The sequence below is a fragment of the Procambarus clarkii genome, chromosome 35, assembly GCF_040958095.1.
Source record: "Procambarus clarkii isolate CNS0578487 chromosome 35, FALCON_Pclarkii_2.0, whole genome shotgun sequence".
Classification (NCBI taxonomy): Eukaryota; Metazoa; Arthropoda; class Malacostraca; order Decapoda; family Cambaridae; genus Procambarus; species Procambarus clarkii.
In genome coordinates this window covers 36,365,324-36,386,631 of record NC_091184.1, presented here as the reverse complement: position 1 = coordinate 36,386,631, position 21,308 = coordinate 36,365,324, and the positions used below count along the sequence as shown (strand labels likewise).

The 21,308-nt window shown below is 40.6% G+C and overlaps 1 protein-coding gene and 1 long non-coding RNA gene across 2 annotated transcripts in view; one reads left to right on the top strand and one right to left on the bottom strand.

Moving 5' to 3' along the window:
- Positions 1-3,981: 3,981 nt before the first annotated feature.
- LOC123768425 (uncharacterized) overlaps positions 3,982-21,308 on the top strand; it is a 46,828-nt gene continuing 29,501 nt past the window's right edge. The window contains exon 1 of the mRNA XM_069336347.1: positions 3,982-4,009. Within this exon, the coding sequence (XP_069192448.1) occupies positions 3,998-4,009 (12 nt within the window). The 5' untranslated portion in view covers positions 3,982-3,997. The remainder of the gene's footprint in view (positions 4,010-21,308) is intronic.
- Positions 8,786-21,180, bottom strand: LOC138371452 (uncharacterized). The gene is made up of 4 exons (XR_011230487.1): positions 20,857-21,180; positions 17,795-17,957; positions 16,438-16,536; positions 8,786-8,884 (listed from the first exon to the last, which is right to left on the bottom strand). It is a non-coding gene; the product is annotated as an uncharacterized lncRNA (long non-coding RNA).

Genomic DNA, 21,308 nt, shown 5'->3' with positions numbered 1-21,308 from the left:
AACTCGCGAGTCGGAGGTTGGAGGTAACTGGCGGGAAGGGAGACAGGCGAAGTTATCAGGCTCCCAATTTTGTATGACTTATCTTCCAAATCCCTCGTTGGGGGCTCCAGTAACTGAGGTGGCTTCTGGTGTTTCTTGCCCATCAAGGAAATCTGGGTCGGCATCTTCGCCTTCTGATTGTAAAAAGGCTTCTGCATCTTGGCGGGAAATGCACCGGAAGGCACCTTTATTTCTGAATCTGAACCAAGAGCCTCTGCATTTTCCGCTCCGAGAGACATTTCTGAATCACTTTTCAGACTGGACTGTTGAGTGCTCAAATTAGGTGAAACTGTGGTCAGCTTCACCGTTTTCTTGGAAATGCTACTAAACTCCGTCGTAGGAGGCTCGAGCTGTCTACTCGGCTGAAAATTAACCTTAGACGATTTCTTCAGATTCCATTTGTTTTTTTCAGAGATATCGTCAGAAGGCGCATTCTTTACCACAACTTGGAATTCCTGGAAGGGAAGCTGGAGGTGTTGGGTGACCTCGGAAGAGGCAACGACTCTCGGGTTGACTACATCAGTGTCGGATAATCGAAGCTCTTCTTCAGCAATTCCGTCATCTATATAGTTTCCGATCCTAGCGTCGTCGTTCTCAAGCCCCGGGAAGCAGGCAGCGCCATCCGCCACTAGGAGAACCACCCAGAGGCTCCAGAGAGGCAACAATGTCTTCATTGCCTCTAAAGTTTGGGAGTAAATAACGTAGAGCTGATGGCGCGGCTTCGTTGTAAGGCCAATGTTTACCCGGTGAGCGTCAGAAGCCAACTGGCGGAGCGCAGGAAGGGCCACTGGAGCAGACTGGCGCTCGGGGTTTTTGGGTTGCTGCTGAACTCGCTTGGCAGGTCACATGACTTTTGCTTCACTCATGTTCAACCCAAAGGTACTCGGAGCGTTTTCTTAACACTGTGCGACTTTATGCCAGCGATGATACATATAACTGGACTTGGTATCAAATGAGATGACATATTGAGGTGACATGAGCATGAGACTCCTTCATAAGATGACTGAGATCACGTCTCAGGGAACACAGATGAGGTGATCCTCGCTGCATTACCATGACAGGAAATAAACAAGATTCATCTGTTATTTACGTGTCCGTCTATAGACATGTTAGTCCCATCTTGTCCAGACACAGATTGCTCTCTCAGGAGTCACGTTGAGAAACACTAGAGTAATGTTGTTTATAATTAATTGATGCATCAACCTATTACGCAACAAATAAGCTAGCAGACAACTTAACCTTGGAATGTCTAAGCCGAGAATCAAATAAAACGAAATATTGGCAACCGCTACACTTGCCTGGTATTTTACCCGGGAAAATTTAAAATTGTTTAAAAAAAAAAAAAAGATTGCTTTTGAGTTTCAATATTGTCCACACATATTTGCCGTTGCTTACACATCGAAGACAACAGAAACATAGTTATTGTGTAACATGTTTCTGTTCTCTCTCTCTCTCTCTCTCTCTCTCTCTCTCTCTCTCTCTCTCTCTCTCTCTCTCTCTCTCTCTCTCTCTCTCTCTCTCTCTCTCTCTCTCTCTCTCTCTCTCTCTCTCTCTCTCTCTAGCTCTCTCTCTCTCTCTCTCTCTCTCTCTCTCTCTCTCTCTCTCTCTCTCATAATATTCGAGCACCGTTTAATTATGTGGTTGTGCTGTGTTTAATGACACAGTGCGAACGAGAATTAGCCGGGTTAGTGTGTCACACACGGCAGTCAGATGTACGATGATTGCTAGAAGCGATTGGTAATATGTTGCGGTGTAGGAGGTATATTGGGACTTAACAGTGACGTGCGCGATCAGTTGCTGCGTCTGTTTGACTGTCTGTGTATATCTTTATCACACACCCACACACACAGATATGGTAGATATGACAGAACCCACAAGGTTCAGGAATCTGTATACCAGTCGACTGACAATCGAGAGGCGGGTCCAAAGAGCCAAAGTTCAACCCCCGCAAGCACAACTTGGTGAGTATACACAAATTCTGATGCTTTATTTTTATTAACACATTTAGGTACATCTGCATTTGTGCAGCTGCCCTAGACAATATGAAGGGGAGTACAGTGTGTCACAAAGCTAGCTACGTGATGCTAAACAGTCTCCATCACAAAGGATAGTCATTCAGAGGCACGTGATAAGTAGTCTGCATTGGCAGACTCTGGGTGCCTTATGCAACCCGTTCTCGCAAATTTAATGTCAATATTGACTTATTAGTTGCGTGCATAGGTGACATACTAAACATAATAGTTTCCCTTGAAAAGCTTCATAGAAAACACCGACCTTACCTAACCTACTTAGTATGTTAAAATAAGCATCTTATAGCTTCGTAATTACAACTGTTACTTAACCTATTATAGGTATAGGTAATAATTGTAATTACGAAGCAATAAGATGCTTATCTTAACATACTAAGTAGGTTAGGTAAGGTCGGTGTTTTCTGTTCCGAACCTTAATGAAATCTGACCCATATATCAATCAGGTCAACCCATGCCCCACAGGGCAGCATCTTAGGACCTCTTCTATTTCTTATATATATAAACGATCTGCCTAATGTCTCTAATATTCTCAAACCTATATTGTTTGCTGACGATACTACCCTTATCTATTCAAACCTCAACCCACATACACTAAATAATGTTGTGAATAATGAATTAAAAAAAGTCCACTTATGGATGTCAACGAACAAACTAACATTAAACATCGAAAAGACTTACTACATCTTATTTGGAAGCAAATCATCAAATGCAATTCAGCTACAGATAGACAACATTAACATCAGTAATAAAAATGATGGCAAGTTTCTTGGCCTATTCCTAGACAAGAGACTCAACTTCAGCACCCACATTCATCACATAACTAAGAAAGTCTCTAAGACAGTTGGTATACTCTCCAAAATCAGATATTATGTTCCTAACTCTGCTCTCCTCTCACTATATTATGCACTAATCTACCCCTATCTTAATTATGGTATCTGTGCATGGGGGTCTACCACTGCAAACCACCTTAAGCCCATCATCACACAGCAAAAATCTGCTATCAGAATAATAACTAACTCTGCTTTCAGACAACACTCAGCTCCCTTGTTTAAATCCCTAAACTTGCTAAATATTAACTCCCTCCACACATTCTCTTGTGTCAACTACATTTACAAAACCCTGTTCTTAAATGCAAACCATGCTCTGAAACTCTCCCTGGACAGATGTAATAGGACCCATTATCACCACACCAGAAATAAATATCTCTTTGATATCCCCAGGGTCAAACTTAATCTGTGTAAACACTCTATGCAAATTAAGGGACCTAGTCTATGGAACTCACTCCCTAGTGAATTGAAAAACTGTAAAACTTTTGCCTTATTTAAAAGCAAAACCAAAAAGTACCTAACTTCATCTTCTTAGTTTCCTACACTGAGCTTTAAATTTGCTCTGTACCTAGTGTTACCCAATCTCCTAATTTGTATGTAATATCAAACAACCTTATCATTGTGTTCATTGCTGTCTTCTTTTATGTGCTAGCCATATGCTGTATTGTGACTACCAATTTTTGTCAACTACCATTCAAGCTGTCATTGCAATCAATCTTATATTGTTTCTGCTGTATTGTGCCTACCTATTTTTGTCAACTACCATTCAAGCTGTCATTGCAATCAATCTTAGCTACCTATGTGCTTTAATATACTGTACCTACAATTTTCTCTCATCTTCTTTTTTTCATTTCATGTAACTGTTATCATTTTTTTGTCTATAAATTTTGCAAGTATTTACCTCCTTAAAATTTTCTTAGATTAAGGACCTGCCCGAAACGCTGCGCGTGCTAGTGGCTTTACAAGACTGTAATTACCATATTTGTATCCTCACATTCCTTATGTACATTCTTGTATATGCATAAATAAATAAATAAATAAATAAATAAATAAATAAATAAATAAATAAATAAATGTGTTGCGTTTCCAAAAGGGTCGCCCATGTTGGAATCGGTGAATGCCCTAGTAATATTGTTGAAAACATCTTAATAACTTATTAAACCAAAGGTCTTTTTATGTCAGAAGAACGGCAGAAACTGGATCTATATATGAAAACTCTTTCAGGACAAAATTTAAAGTAAAACTAAAGATATTTGTAGTTGTATAAAAGTTGCATTTTTCATCGGTCGTAGAGGTGGAAATCCGCAATATTCATCTCAGAACAATGCTTATTTCACGCAGAATCGTTAATAAACGTAAGATTTTTATACGTCTCAAGAAAGATAGAAACATAATCTTCATTTTAAATGCCTTACCATGGGCATATTTGTATTTAAAGCGAAGATACGTGTATTTTTCTAATCGACGAGCTCCGATCCCGCACAGATCGAGCAACGGAGTAACTCTCTCTCAGAACAATGCTTATTTTACGTAAGTTGGTTAATAAACGCAAATGTTTTTATATGTGTTGAGAAAGATAGAAATATAAGCTTCATTTTAAATACTTTACCATAGATATATATAAAGTTCTAATGAAGATACATGTGTTTTAATAATCGCCGAGCTCCGACCCCGCACAGACTGATCGACAGAGCAACTCTCTCTCAGAACAATGCTTATTTCACGTAAATTCGTTAATAAACACATATGTTTTATATGTCTCAAGAAAGATAGAAATATAAGCTTCATTTTAAATACTTTAACATAGACATATATAAAGCTCAAGTGAAGATACATACGTTTTTATAGTGGCATTCAGTAGCTTGTCGGTCATGGAATGCAGAAGCCTACGCACTTGCCAATATAGTGTGTAATTAACAAAGATACGCTTATAAAGCCTAAAATATTATATGCCTTCAGAAAGACAGAGATATGCTCGTTATTGTGAGTGCACCAAAGGAAATATATCTTGTTGGAGGACAAAGATATATCAATTCTAAAATAAGTTTCGACTCGCTCGGGCGAGAGATAGCGCGACTCTCGCCCCATCTATTGGAGATTCTGTTCACCTAATGACCCCAAAGCTACTCAAAGCCTCCTAGCATTACTTAAATAATGAAGAAATATGGTATATTTATTCACTATAATGTTGGTGCTTAATGCAGAACACGAGAAAACATATATTTACTATAAAATAATATACTTCCATTATGAAATAAGTAAATATGTGGCCTCATAGGAAGTCAACGGTCCAGACGGTTGAGAGTCGGGACCAAAGAACCAAAGCTCAACCCCTGCAAGCACAAATTAGGTGAGTACAACTAGGTGAATACAGCTGAGGGGCGGGACCAAACAGCTGAAGCTCAATTCCCTACGCATAACTAGGCGAGTCCATAGGAATTACCGTTTGTCCTGGCGCCATCTATGTTTTGACAGCAGTACTACTAATGTTCCCACGTTATGTGATGATCGCTATACGGGTGTTATGGTCAGTTGCTCTTCTATATATGTTTATGGACAACGTAGGTGATTTGAGGCAATTTGCGGCCCGAGTGAAATAGTATCCACGCGGTGAGTGATGGAGGAGGATATATACTGCTGTGTACTCGACCAGCGGGTGAGAGGTAAGTTATATCGAACAATTATGGGGAATAGATGGGTTATTTTAAGCGTAGAATGTCAGGTAACCGATAACTACACAGATGGGGTAGTGTTTTATTAAGTCTTTATTTACTGAAGTGGAACATTACATTATGCCTTTAGCTGAACAAGTCTACTGGTGGGGGAAGTAGACGGGTTTTATGAAAGTATTTTACCTAAATATTTGTATTTGGTTAACTAGTTCAGCCGTTACCAGGGAGGGTATTCCTTTAATCTAAAAATTCTAGCCGGACAAAGTGATTAAATAAACTGAATAGAACGAAGTGGTTTGCCAGGGTGCTTAACATTTAGTTTAGTTCACTTACTATGCAGCCCATGCTTAAAGAATGCAAGTTTATCATATTGAATTTACCATAGTTTTACTGCATTTAATATACCGTTTTTTACCCTATTTAATTATGTCGGGTAAAGGCCGGTCGTGGAAAATTCCTAATATAGCAAGTTTTAAAGGAAAAGTTTGAGTTAACTTTAACGCTTAAGTTAGTGACTAATTAGCTTAGTCTATTGAGGAAAGTTACTAGAATCTAACATTGCAAGTGCCATTTCTCTACTCTTTTTGAGAAACGTGACTAGATACATGAATCGCATAGTTTTATTACTAAATGTTCATGGATTAGGTTGCATAGTTGAGGAAATAGTGATAAGGTTTGTGATTTTGCGTACCTTGACTTCAGCAGAGATTTTGATAGTGGCGCAAAATTGATAGTGGCTCGGATCATTGGGAATGCTGACTGAAGTTGATTAGGTCATGGCTATACCAAAGGAAATTGGTATAAATGGTGTTAAGTTGGGAGAAGTGTTGAAAGTAGTGCCTAAAAGGTCTCCTTGGACCTCGGTTATTCGCAAGATTATGGTTGCAACTGCAATAGTTGCAGAATTGGCAAATAAAAAATACCGATGCCCTATATAGTTTTGAAATGGTTAAGACTACCACATGCAGTTTAATGCTGACAAATGTAAGGTTTGGGGGCTAGGTAAGGATGAGATAGATGGTGTAGATTGAGTATTAAATTTTTTGCAGGTGGTAAATTCTCCCCGAGCTGGCACTGCTCTCCAGCCTGGGATGTTGATTGGTTAGTCTTCAACTGCCTCCCAACATGGTAGTGAGGTCCTGAGCTGACATGCAGTGAGGAACGTGGAAAGCTTCCTGAATTGGCACATGGTATGCCTCCCTTTCAAACCAGCAGCTGGCACAAATGTTCCAGCTAACGTCAGAATAGTGGATGAAGCCCACACTAAAATGTAAGTGGTACAGTAAATAGACACCCCCCCTCCCTTATGACACTGAAGTTGGGAGGAAGGGGGGGGGGGAGAAAGTGTGGCTTATAGTTGTATTGCTACAGAATCTTTTGCCATAAGCCAGTGGCAGTGCCTATTGGCACTTGCTATTCAGAATCTCCCCCTTACATACAGAATAAATTTTTCCCCCTAGTAGTAAGCAGTGGTTGCAAAAGAATAAGAATTTGTATATATAAATTTTGTATTGCTTTTATTCAAATGTTATACATAGTTGTTAAATTAAAGTTTGTTTGCAATGTTCCAGAAAAATGTTCATGAACAAAGTTGTTGGAAAATAAAATTTGTATAGGATGTTGACTTGAAATGACTATAGCTTTGTTTGTAATTAATAATGGGACAAAGATACTTAGTGTGCCATTTAAAACGGGAACTGTTAAACTGGTGGTACAGGTATGAACAAAATAACATTGCTATGCAAATAACTTTTTAGTAATATTTACTGTTCACATGACAGGTTGTGGAAGGTCCTGGCAACAAAGCTGCAGGAAAATGCTTGCAGATCTACAGTAAGTAGTCTTGTGTACATTGGAATTAGAGGGTAGAAGTTAATTGCTAAAAACCTATTACATATTAGGGTATGGAAGTCTAGGCTTAGGCTAGTGGGTACCATATCTGCAAGTTTAGTCATTTCAGGAATGTATTGAAATTGTGAAAATTCTAATGTGGGGCATTAGATCTTAAACAGCATAGTTGAGGGTGTTTTATTAATAATTTTAATGAAATATAAATCTTGTTTAGTTAACATTAAATGTTTGTTAAAGAAGCTTTAATCTATAAATGTATAACACTGTTAAGGGTAATCATGAGTCAAATAAAGTTAATGGCAGGAAAAGTTTTGTTCTAAGTGATGGTATTTTTCCCTTGAAAGTAAAAAAAAATATTCAATGTTTACTTTAGCTTGGTTTTAAATTTATATATTTTTCCAGAATGTGGTTTGGAAAGTCCAGAAGTTGCTGTCAGTTGCTTAAACAGAATCAGGTGAGTTGTAGTAAAGGTTAATCTGAATAGATTTGCATAAAAGTAAAAGAATAGTAATAACTTAAACAATATAGCATTGGCTAAAGATAAATGTAAATTGCCATTGAAGTGCAGTTGTGGATAGTTTCTCAAATGACATTTACTGGAACTTGGCAAATTGATGTGATATATATTTATATTGCTAAATTAGGTCTTTACTACTTTTACTAGAATATGTAGGAAAGGTAAATTCCTTAAAGAAATTTTTCCATATGAATTTGTAAAGCAAGATTGGCTTTAAATCTGAAATTAATTTGAAATATTTTTCAGGTGAAAGTGATTATGATGCATGGACTGGCTTGGAGTGAGGCTCATTTACTCTGCAAAATGAAATCTATGAAAGTGGGTGAGTTTGAATTTGATGTTTTAGCTATATCAATGACCTAATCTTAATTCTCTTATCTAGTCCATTTATAGGTGTGTAACCATGTCCTACTGTTACAACCCACAGGGTGATGCAGTTTGTACTGATCCTACCCCATTTCATAAAAGGGGACCAGGCAGTCTTGCAGATATCCCTGGCTTGGCTTTTTCAGAGCTTTGCTCTACTGCCCATCTAATAGATGGACTAGATTTGCATAGGTTTAGGGACCCTTAACAATGGTTACATTGTTAATTCTCACAGGGCTTGTTTGCTGAATGGGTGGATGCATCTAAAACTTTAGTGCCTGGCATGCATTGTACAGTGCTCTCATAAAGCATATGTACAATGTGTTGATGGCACTAAAGTGGTGGATGTACTGCACCCATTCAGGGACCAAGCTCTGCACTGAAACCAGAGTAAGGGATAGGCCTTGCTGAGCCTATCTTAAAAGATAGGAAGTTAGGATTTTTGGGGCTTCTTATTAGGCATTGGTGATAATAAAAGTAGTGTCCCTGTTTAATGTTTATTTTTCTTTTACAGGTGATTGTCTCTGGAGTTGTCTTGGCCTTTTGGATCTTCTGTTCATCTAGGAGCATCTGTCCCACAACCTGAAATAGTAATAAATATTAGATGTATTATAAATACTATATGTAAAACTTATTTAATAAAACAATTTTAATGAAACTACATTATATACCTTATCCTGAAATTATGCTGGAAATTGTTTACTACTATTGATGCAATGTTTAAACATCTGAATTTTTTACTTTGAAAATAAATACTTATTAAAATTTACACCTATTTGTAACTTGTTACATAGGTGCATGCAAAATGCATTGAAAAGATGTAAAAGTGGACTACCTATTAAATTTACAAACTAAAATATTGCAAATTAGTCTGAAATATTAAAGTGGAAGAAACTTTAGTCTTTTAGTTTTCATATTTGAAAGTAAATTTAAAGCTATGCAACACAAGCTTTGTACAAATTATGATGTAAATTTAACAATGATCTTTAGTTAATTTAAAAACATTAGAAAAGTGACACTCTAGCATCTATACAACATGGTTTTCATAAAGTCTTTGGTAACTTAAATTTAATCAAAGCTCTTAAATGACTTGTCTGCCAAACTCTTCAGATATTCTGAAATATTTTACCTAGATTAAAACTAATTGAGAGTAATCTGTTTTGCCCTAACATCTGTAAGGTCCTGAAGGAATGAAATTTTTTTTTTTTTTTAAAACTTTGCTAAAAACAAACCCTGCCTAATGAACCTGCTCATTTTTTTTAGAAATGGTAATTGGCTATTAAAACAATGGCCTTTGGTAATGTTGCAAAGTACCAAATGAAAGACCAAGAAGCAACAAACAGGTACATGGTAGAAAGGACCCTTTCATTTGTTAAAGAAATGACGGGGAAAAATGCTGTCATACCACAAGGGATCTTAACCCTTGTCATATACATCACTGACAATCTAAATATTACCAACCCCAAAAATTGCTGATAACATGTTATAAAAAAAAAAATAAAGAATATAATATTGAGGCCTTAATGCAGATCTCTAACTCTACAAATGGTAACAAGACTGGCAATTTCTTAATTTAAAACAGAAAAAAATCCAAGACCTTGCACGTCAGCCGGAACAATCCATATCACAACTACCACATTAAAATGAAACAACAATGAAGGTAAGGTAATTACCAAAAGAAGGCACCAAACCAGGAAGGCCGTGTAGCACCATCAGAGGGCGCTAAATATCACCAAGAATGCCAACACGAGAACAAAAACGCATAAGGCGAACGATATCAAAAGTATCCGATTCATCTAGAATTCTATCGAGGGACAAGTGACTGCGAGGGACGGTCGGAAAGCAAGACACACGCTCGTCCTGGAAGTCAGGACATTCAACAAGGATATGCACAACTGTAAGAGGAACAACGCAATTCGGACAATAAGGAGCAGGGCGACGCTCCATTATGTGACCGTGGGTTAAGCGGATATGACCAACCCACAGCCGTGCCAAAGCAGTGTCCCACCGCCGGTTACGGTGGTAGGAGGAAGGCCACGGGGACACACTAAGTTTGAGAGTACGCAGCTTGTTACCAACCACAGAGGACCAACAACCCTGCCAACGGGGAAGAATGAATAACAGGATAAAAGTCGGAATAAGGAATACCTTTACGGGAGATGGGACAAGAACGGATAGCTTCCTTAGCGGCAGCATCCGCACGCTCATTGAAACACCAATATGGCTGGGAACCCAGCAAAACTCTACTGATTTAAATTTACTAGAAATAAGAAACAGCCAATGTTGAATCTCAATGACCACCGGATGGACAGGATTAAAGGACCCTAGAGCCATGAGGGCACTACGAGAATCAACTACAACCACAGAGGAGGAATGAGAAAGCAAGAGACAAAGAGCATAGAGAATAACATAAAGTTCTGCCGTAAAGACGCTAGCCTCCGAAGGGAGGCGACACATGTAAGTACGGTCAGGAAAAACAACAGAGTAGCCCACACCATCCGCAGACTTAGACCCATCAGGGAAGATGGAAATAGAGTGGGAGTGCGAAGAAAAGTGCTCAAGGAAGAGGCTTTTCAGAATTGTAGGAGGGGTAAAGGCTTTAGTAATACAAGTCAAGGACGTACAAAACTTGGGAAGGGGGACTCTCCACGGAGGTAATGAAGGAACAATACGAGGAGAAACATTAGAAATATGAACAGAAAGAGAATCCTGTAAGCGAGATAACTGGACACAAAGTGGGAGACAATGAAGAGGAACAGGAACCACAGGAGGAGGAAAAGTCAATGCACGACAGAGGCGAGAGGAAGGATGTTGGAAGGACCGCGCAAGATAGCGAAGACAGTAGCGATCACGGCAGTCCTGAAGAGAGAGAAAGACCTGAGCCGAGACGTAACCCAGTATTGTGCAAAGCGTCAAGACGGCGAAGAGTAGAAGAAGCAGAAGAGTATGCAGGGCAACCATAATCGAGTTTAGACAGGACGAGAGAGGAGTGCAAATAGAGGAGCGTGCGCCTATCCGCTCCCCAAGAAGTATGGGACAAAACCTTAAGGAGGTTAAGGGCCTTAGAGCATTCAACTCGGAGGCAAGAGATATGGGCTGACCAAGACAAACGAGTGTCAAAGACTAACCCCAAAAGCTTCGCGGAATCCCTGTACACAATGAGATGACCATAAAGCAACAACAATGAAGTAAAGGTCCTTTCAGTAAGAATCTATCATTCACTGAAAGTTGCTGCAGTTAAAAATAAAAGAAAATACAAGTCCCTAGAAATAAACAAGCAACCTTTTTGACTAAGGAAAAGAAGGTAGTTATTCTACTGTATAAATCTAAGTATTCACTTAGATAACTGTATCCAAGCATAGAGGTCCCCCCCCCCTTCACTTTCAGAAAAACATCTTTCGAAAAAGTTTAACATTGGCCAACAAAAATGATTCCAGAACTAAATTGCCTAATACCAGGAACAACTGAGAGCCATGACAAACACTGCAACCCTCTCCTACCCCCAAGTCTTATGCTATTTATGATCCAAGGTAATTTGAGATACTATACTGTACTTCCTACAGACGAGTCTAGTGAGAGGGTGATCTCCTGGCGATTAAATTGAAGCACGATACAGGTGTCAACGAACATCAGTCAGCCCACTTGTCGGCACAGTGGATAACTAATGACATCATAATCTGCAGTGTTGTATGCCTCCCTGTGGCCATTTAAATCAATAAAACACAGGGTTGTGGCAATGTTTACAGCATAAGGCAAGGTATAGAGGAATCCTGGAATGCCATGTAATGTGAAGTCCTTGAATGTGCTTTAGGCAACCAAATTGAATAACAACATTTCTGGTGTTCGGCTATATAATCCGAGTTTCGCATTCGGTATAATGTTTTAAACCTAAATAGGAATTCACTTTAAAGGTCAATTTATTTGGAAAGTGCTAACCAGATTCCAAATTACTGAGCTCTGAAAGTACTACAAGGCAAGTTTAACCGAATGAGTGTTTGCCTATCCATACCCCCATGAGGTATGTGACAACACTGAATAAAGAAAGGGTCTTTGAGCATTCACCGTGCAGGTATTTGACATGACCAATATAGCCAAGTGTTAAAGATCATTCTAAGCAGTTCTGCACAATCCATATACTATCAATTAATATAATTGTACAATGGTGCTTGGTGGATGATATTTCCTATTAAAACTCATTGGACAACTGTTTGTATTAGACATTTTAAACCTACAAATGGTAGCCCTAGATATCGCACTACAGTATTAATTACAAGATGAACAATGTAAAATCAATACCACAACAGCAAAGGATGACGGCTTTTCAACAACCGACAAACACGCGGGTCTAACACCAGCCATCCCGAGAGAGGACGTCCCAAGCATGCACACCCCACAACTTTACATCACCTTTGCTACCTCACGCGAGCACGCAACAGCATGAGGATGCCATACTCCCAAACCAACTCCATGCACTTTGAGGCTTTAACAACTCAACATTTAAAAAGTTGATTTATAAAATCAAACACCTGAATTTTTCCCTAATTAAATTTACTAGAGAAATGCACACCAAGCCCTGAAACTTACAATGAAGATGAACAAACTACACACAACTGTCACCAAACTTCCACATACCACCCCCCTCTCACTCCTGCCCTCCCTCCTTAGGTGCTCTGATTGGCTGAGCACCTGAGCCACCACCACTCACCTCTTGTTGTGAGAGCCTAAAGCATGTTTGGTTGCACTTTAAAAGTTCCCGAGTGTACTCGCCTAATTGTGAGTACCGCCTGCCCGGTTCACCATTTTGTTTTTCAATCTACCTCAATTTACCCCTTTACAGTCAAATATTATGCAAAATTCTGTTTAAGACTTGTCCCTTCTTAACTTAAATAACTGCTTTGGCCATCTGCAATCTTTCTAGGTGGGTAAAAATGACTCTTGAGGCCAGAAAGGACTTATCAGACGGCGATCATAACAATACGGTACACACACAAAATCACAACCTGATATACACCGAGCAGAAAATCCTACTGGAGCTGTGAGGCGACGTAAACCCTTGCCCAAGGCACTGGCAGCTGCATACTCTACCGCAGTATATTATTGACTTTGTAAAAGTCTTACAACCGGATTTCCCCATAAATCACAGCAAGTTTTGAGGCCACTCCTTGAGTCAACGTCTTACGTAAGACCTACAAGCACTCGGGTGAAGGCTGAAGCAGTTCAACACCATACGCCCCAACTTCAAATACACAGTTGAGAGGCGGGACCAAAACGTGATTTTGTGTGTGTGCCTGAAGTTGGGGCATTCGGTCTTGCTTCACCCTTCACTTTACCCTTCACCGGCGTACTTCAGGGGTTTTATTTAATACTTGGACTGGCTTCAGTAGGGCCTCCAGACTTTCTGTGGCTTCACAAGTGTCATGTGAATCCCCTGCATAGCAGTGGAACTGCCTTTTCCCTTCACCTTCAATGCCTCTGCACTGTCAGTATTATACATCTACACCAGCCCAGAAGAGTCATCAGTCCTGCCACCTCTCCATACCCCCCAGGGCCTGGCACGGCCTGGTACGACTCAGAGGCAAGCCGGGCGCCACTGCTAACTGGCAGTTTGTCCCCACAAACAAGCAGTTAGCCGCCTTCAACTGACAGTGGTACAGCTCAACACAAAGGCACCGCCAGCCACAACGAGCAGTTTGCTAGTTGACCAGATGTCCACCTCGTGTTGACACTGGATGAGTCATCACCGCCGGACTATATAAAGAGCGCTGCCTCCCTGGAGAGGCAATCTCTCCCTTAGTGCTCTAGGATCACCTTCGTGTCTCTAACCCGTCGTCCGCTTCCAGCCAACGTCGTGTGACTGATGCCATGGTGGTATGGTAGCTGTCTTTAGAACACCAGTATATCTTCATACTTTTATTCATTGCTTATAGTTTATTTTTTGCATTTAAGGTCATACTAACTTGTTCACCTTTGCATTACATGATAGTCAAGTATTGTCATGTGTTATTTTTGTTCATTACTATTTCAGTAAATTGTTTATTTATTTGATAATTTTAATTTGTTTCCACCTGCAACTTACACACTGCAAGGCCAATAGCAGCATTTCTTTCATTTATGTGAGGGAGAGCCATACCATCTTTGTTCAGTATAGCTGTGATACCATAACCCGTCACACAAGATATCCAGTTGTAAGACTTTTACCATCAGTGGTGGTAGAGTATGCAACTGGCAATGCCTTTGTTACAGGTTCGCTTCATCTCACAGCCCCAGTGGATTTTCTCACACATTTGAATACATGAAACAACTTTATTTGATACATTCCAAACCAAAGTACTGTACAGTACAGTAATTATCAAACCATCAAATGTGTGGGATAATCATAGTGCGCTAAATATCACTAACGTCGCCAATACAAGAACAAAAACGCATACGGCGAACAATATCAAAGGTATTGAATTTACCAAGAATTTTATCGAGGGACAATTGACAGTGAGGGATGGTCGGGAAGCAAGACACGTAAGTCCTGGAAGTCGGGACATGTAGAGACAACGGTTTGGACAATAAGAAGCAGGGCAGCGCTCCATTAAGTGCCCGTGAGTTAAATGTGTATGACCGATATACAACCTCGCCAGAGCCGTTTCCCACCTCCGGTTACGGTGGTAGGAGGAAGGCCACGGGAACACACCACTCTTAAGAGCACGCAGTTTGTTAACAGTAACAGAAGACCAACAACCCTGACAACGGGCAAGAATGGGGAAATGAATAACTGGGTAAAAGTCATAATAAGGAATACCTTTACGGGAGATGGGACAGGTGCGGATAGCTTCCTTAGTGGCAGTGTCCGCACGCTCATTTAAGAACTCGCCAATATGGGTGGGAATCCAGCGAAATTCCACTGTCTTAAATCTACTAGAGATAAGAAACAGCCAATGTTGAATTTCAACTACCAAAGGATGGACTGGATTAAAGGATTCTAGAGCCATGAGGGCACTGCAAGTGTCAACTACAAACACAGAGGAGGATTGACAGCGAGAAAAGAGTTGATGAAGAGCATAGAGAATAGCATAAAGTTCTGCCATGAAGATGCTAGTCTCCGGAGGCAGGAGACACAAAGGTGCAGTCAGGAAAAACAACAGAGTAGCCTACACCGTCTGCAGACTTAAGACCCATTGGTGAAGAGGGAAATAGAGTGCAAGTGTGAAGAAAAGTGTTCAAGGAAAAGGCGATTTAGAACTGTAGGAGGGGTAAAAGTTTTAGTCATGTGGGTCAAGGCTTACAGAATTTAGGAACGGAGACCCCTCCATAGGGGCAAAGACGGAATGACACGAGGGGAAATATTGCTAACGCAAACTGAAAGAGCATTTTGTAAGAGAGACAACCGTACAGAAAGAGATAGGTGGTGAAGGGGAACAGGAACCACAGGATGGGTAAAGGTCAAGGCATGACATAAGCAAGAGTGAGGGTGCTGTAAGGACCGTGCAAGGTGGAGAAGACAGTAGCGATCATGGCGATCCTGTAGAAACAGGACGCCAGTTTCAACATACAGGCTTAGGGTAGGTGTCGAAGGAAAGGTACCAGAGCTGAGCCGTAACCCAGTACAGTATGATGCAGTGTGTCCAGATGGTGAAGGGTAGAAGGAGAAGCAGACGAGTAAACAGGGCCATAATCGAGTTTAGACAGAACGAGAGAGGAATGTAAAGAGAGGAGCAGTGTCGATTAGCTCCCCAAGAAGTATGGGACATGACCTAAAGTTAGTTAAGGGCCTTAGAGCATTCAACTCGGACGTAAAAAATATGGGGCGACAAAGACAAACGAGTGTCAAAGATTAGCCCTAAAAGCTTTAGCAGATTCTTTGTACAAAAGGGGATGACCCCTGTTACCTAACAGTAAATAGGTATCTGGGAGTCAGCTGTTACAGGCTGTCTGGGAGTTAGCTGTTACAGGCTGCTTCCTAGGGGGGTGCGTGTGTGGGAGAAAAAAAAATGTAGTAGTTAACCACTGAACTGCTCTGTCTCCAAATAACACCCTGGTGCACAAGAAATAAATTCTTTCCACAAATTTTTTTTCTCTTCTTATATTGTTAAAATGCAGAGTCTGATCACGGGGAAACTAAACAAAAAATATTGTATGTGACTTACTTTAGCTGTGATGGAGCTGGGAAGTTGAGCAAATTATGGGCGCTGAGCGTTGGAGCGATGGGGGTCTGTCGGCCCCGCCACCCCGTGCGACGGCAGTTGCTGCGAATAAAATGTTGCGCAATTATTTTGAAGTTTCTCATTCATTTCTTCCTTTTTTTTGCTGTAATATTATTTAAAAGTGTGTAATTTGTGGAATTTATATAATTCAAAGTATAGAACATCACTATGCTCAAAATTATGGGCCTCATATATGCGACATATTCTACAATCAAACAGTGTTTTTGCTGTTATTACACTATACACACACATTGTATATACCCATCTACGTATGTATTCACCATAACGATCCACTATGTTGGTATGGTGAGCCCAAAAAACATGAGTGAGCTGCCACACCCTGCCAGTCCTCCCTCCCTCCTCCAACACATTACTCGCCAACATTCCTCCTCCCAAAATACTGTTATTGTGTTTATTACACTGTTTACACACGTTATGTATAAGTATGTACATGTTTTATTCATGTACATACGTACATACGTACATACTTGCCATCTCCTCACCTCTCTCTCTTGCCTACTTAATGCTCTTGCTTCCCTCATCTCATCACAATCGACTTTATAATGGTCCAGGACGGATCGAAATGTCGTCGTCTATTCAATTTCCAGTGTGTGGTTTGGTCAACAATGAAATCTTCATGCAAGATCTTATAAAGAAAACCCCTAGAACGAGTTTTGCAGATACGAAAGAGTTTAAGGTGAGTATGGGATGGTTTGAGAAATTTTGAAAAAAGACGTGGTATTCATAGTGTTGTGAGGCATGGTGAGGGTGCCAGCTCAGACAAAGTAGGGGCTGAAAGATTTGTTCGTGATTTTAAAGATTTTGTAGATACTGTATTGATGGATATATTCCACAACAAGTGTTTAATTGTGAGGAGACATGGCTATTCTGGAAAAAATTGCCGAAGAGGACATACATTACCCAAGAGGAGACGTCACTGCCCGGACACAAGCTAACTTGGGCTAACTTGTGTCAGGATAGGCTAACTCTTGTGCTGTGTGGCGATTTGAAAATTAAACCCTTGCTCGTGTATCATTCTGAAAATCCAAGAGTTTTAAAAAATATATATAACGTGCAGAAAAACTGTGATGTAGAGTGGTTTGCCCTGCCATCAAAAAATATCTGCAAGAGAAAAGTTTGACACTAAAGGGCCTGCTTCTCAACAATGCTCCTGCTCATCCTCCAGACTTGGAGGATGCATTGTTGGGGCCACTTTTTTTTTTTTTTAGGGATATTCCTGCATGGGCCCTAAGTTTCTGGCTAATGAACCAATGACATGAAGGAGGAGTTTTCAACCTACCTTGTGTTAGGTGTGCAGGGGTCAATGGTTGAACATAATGTCAGGAGCAAAGGGGGGCATTTGCCTCTTCGAACACAATTCCGACCATCTTCATCTCTTCGAACTATCCTAAATGCTCTCTTCACCTGTCTGACCAAATTGGGTGTCCAGACCACCTTTGAATCTGAAATTGTAAAATTAATAGCAATTTCAGAATATTCAGTCCATTTATACTAACAAAATTATACATACAGTACTGTAATTGAAATTTTACAGAATGATAAAGGCAATTTAGCAACTTTGTTAAAAGGCACATGGGGGAAATACATGAAAATAGGTTAATATTGTTTGTAAGGTTGATGGGAAATGTTTATTACTTTTATGATTTAAAAGATGTATAGCCCTAATACTCCATCCTGGGTGCATTCCACCAGGTAATGACCACAGCAAAAGTTTTCCACGAGGCTCTATTGTCACACAAACTTTTCACATTTTCAAACTTGATTCATCTTTCCCCCCCCCCCTCGTTCCAGGGGATTTCTTTAAAAGGTCTTCATGCAAATGCCTTGGTTTCTCACAAATGATGGCCTCTGAAATGCTATCACCTGCTAACTCCTTGTTGTGTATCCAAATTAATAAAAACTTTTTAACATCCTCAAGTGTTTGTGTTCTTTGTTTCGGGATTGTTGATATGCCTTTTGCCACTTTAATGCTCATAATGTCCTTTTTCTTAGCAAGTACAGTGCATATTGTTGACACAGATTTGTTGTACTGCCTAGCTAGTTCAACAACCTGTGCACCATTTTGATGTTTATGAATGCTCTCTTGTTTTTCCTCTATGGTCATTCTCACATGTGTTTTCTTGGCTTGAACCTTACCACTGGCTTTCTTGGGACTCATGGCAAGATATATCATAACAAATTTTATGTTCAAATAGCCAAAAATCCCAAAACAAATGTAATGCTTTACAAAGAATTCAGGCGCGATACTTACTAGGCAGGAGACACTGGTAAACTGAGGCGCAATCACCATGCCACCACGCGCTAGGTCAGCCCATACGTATATCAACAAACTCCTTTCCCGAGGCAAAGTTTGTAACCCGATTCAAATTTTTCGAAGAAATTAGGCTCGTAACCCGAAAAGTTCATAAATATTTATTTGTAAGCCGAGGTGTCACTATATTTAACTAAAAAATTAAACTCGGGATTACTTTCAACCCCCACCCCTTTTGCTCTACTCCATCGCCACCTACCTTCACCCCCCTCTATGATGTACTCTTCCATAGACACCTACCTTTGCCCCCTCCTCCCCTCTACTGCTCCATCATCACCTACCTTCACACCCCCTCCCTTCTCCTCCTCCATCGTCACCTTCCTTTCACCCTCCTTTCACCCTCAGTTATGATGTACTCTTCCATAGACACCTACGTTCACTGCATATAATGCTCCCCTCTACTCCTCCATCGTCACCTACTTTCACCCCCCCCTCCGCTCTACTCCTCCAGGGTCGCAGACAATTTCACGAGCGTGAGAACTACGAGTTCTCTAACCACTCTCACACTCCTACTCTCTCACCAGTGAGGGGGAGGGAAGGAGGGAGGAAATGAAGGAAGAAAGGTGGAGGAGAGAGAATAGGCAGGGGGGAGGAGGGCCTAGATACATTTCTTCCATATTGATAGGTAGACTGAGGGAGAGCTGCTTGCCAAGAGCCCTATCAGACAGGCTTCCTATTCCTCAACCCTCCCTAATATGCCACATCCTGGTCAGGACAACTTGCTCGATTGTTATTCTTGGTGTGACTCGAGAACTGACCTCGAGGCGGGGCATGGGCATGGATTATCTCCCTGGGGCACACACCTCCCTGCCCCAGCTCTCTCTCTCTCTCACATAATCTATCAAGGGTCTAACATGAGGTCATTGTGCCTACCAGAAGTGTATATGTCCAAGGCTGGCCACCTGTCTGGACCATTCAAATGTATAAACACGTAATTAGTCTATTAAAATTATATATAATGCTACAATTATAAATTAATTTGTTCATGGTCATTCGTTTATCAGTATTTTAATATGAGGTATATATACGCATGTATGTATACGTTGACGTACACATATATGATTATGTGTATGGAATGATTATGATTATGTGTAATCATATATGATTATATCTAATGGAATGCATTAGTAAGTGATGTGGTGGAGGCTGACTCCATACACAGGTTCAAGTGTAGATATGATAAGAGCCCAATAGGCTCAGAAACCTGTACACCTGTTGATTGACGGATGAGAGGTGGAACTAAAGAGCCAGAGCTCAACCCCAGCAAGCACAATTAGGCGAGTATATGAACGAATGCACATGTACACTTTCAAATGAATTAAGATACCTTGAGATACACAATGACTTAGTTTAAATAGTTTAAACACATTATGGTACTGATTTTGACATGCTGATGTCTGGAAGGGAGAGGGGGTGTGGGGGGTTATTGTCTGAGGTGGAGGACCAGAGGAGGGGGTCAGTGGAAGGATAGTGGCTGGAGGGATGCCATTGTTCTAATGGTTATGAAAACAATTATTGATGGCAGGAATTCAGTGGGTGTGTGCTTCACCCGCACCATCACCATACTGTGCCCTGCTACAACCCCCCCCCACTCCACCCATGCTGTGCGGGGCGTATTACACATTATGGGATAACCGACTGTCTGTCCATTCCTGTCTGCTCGTTATGCTGCCCTTCCTTTTGAAAATTGTCTGCTTTATCGACTTCCTTCAAGACCACACGTTAGCCTCTTATCACGCCCTCTTACCACTCTCAGGGAGCCGGCTCTTCTATACAATAGTTACCACTCAGTCCCCAAGGTGAAAGTGTCCGGGCATATGACTTGTTACGTGTACTTATTTGCGATTCCTTTGGGCTGTCACGTGTGGTGATTAGTGTTGGGTAAGGCTAGGCCAGGTCAGGTCAGACTAGGCCAGGTCAGACTAGGCTAGGTAAGGCTAGGCCAGGTCAGGTCTGGTCAGGTCTGGCTAGGCCAGGTCAGGCCAGGCCAGGCTAGGCAGGGTCAGAGAAGTAAAGCGGCAGGTACTTACGTTTCCGAGAAAGTAGCTGCGGTAGTATATTGTTGATTTAGATTCGACGACATCCTAAAGCTAGTAGGTGGCGGCCTCATCGCTCTCGAACTTCTTGTTGTTGTAGGGGATACGAGGCACACCCAATATCCCCCTTACATTGATCACATCGCACACTAATATTTTTACTATTTCGGACACCAGATTTGTCTGTTTCGTATATGTATAATTGTTCAATATTAAAACCACAATAGAATGCTCTTAACAGTTACAATTTTCAACTTAACAGCCATATAGTTGGCAAGAACGCCGCCCGCCAGTGTAGATTAAAGATTAAATAATAACTAGATTAAAGTAAGATTATGTTTCTATCTTTCTTGAGACGTATAAAAATCTTACGTTTATTAACGATTCTGCGTGAAATAAGCATTGTTCTGAGATGAATATTGCGGATATATGGGTCAGATTCCATT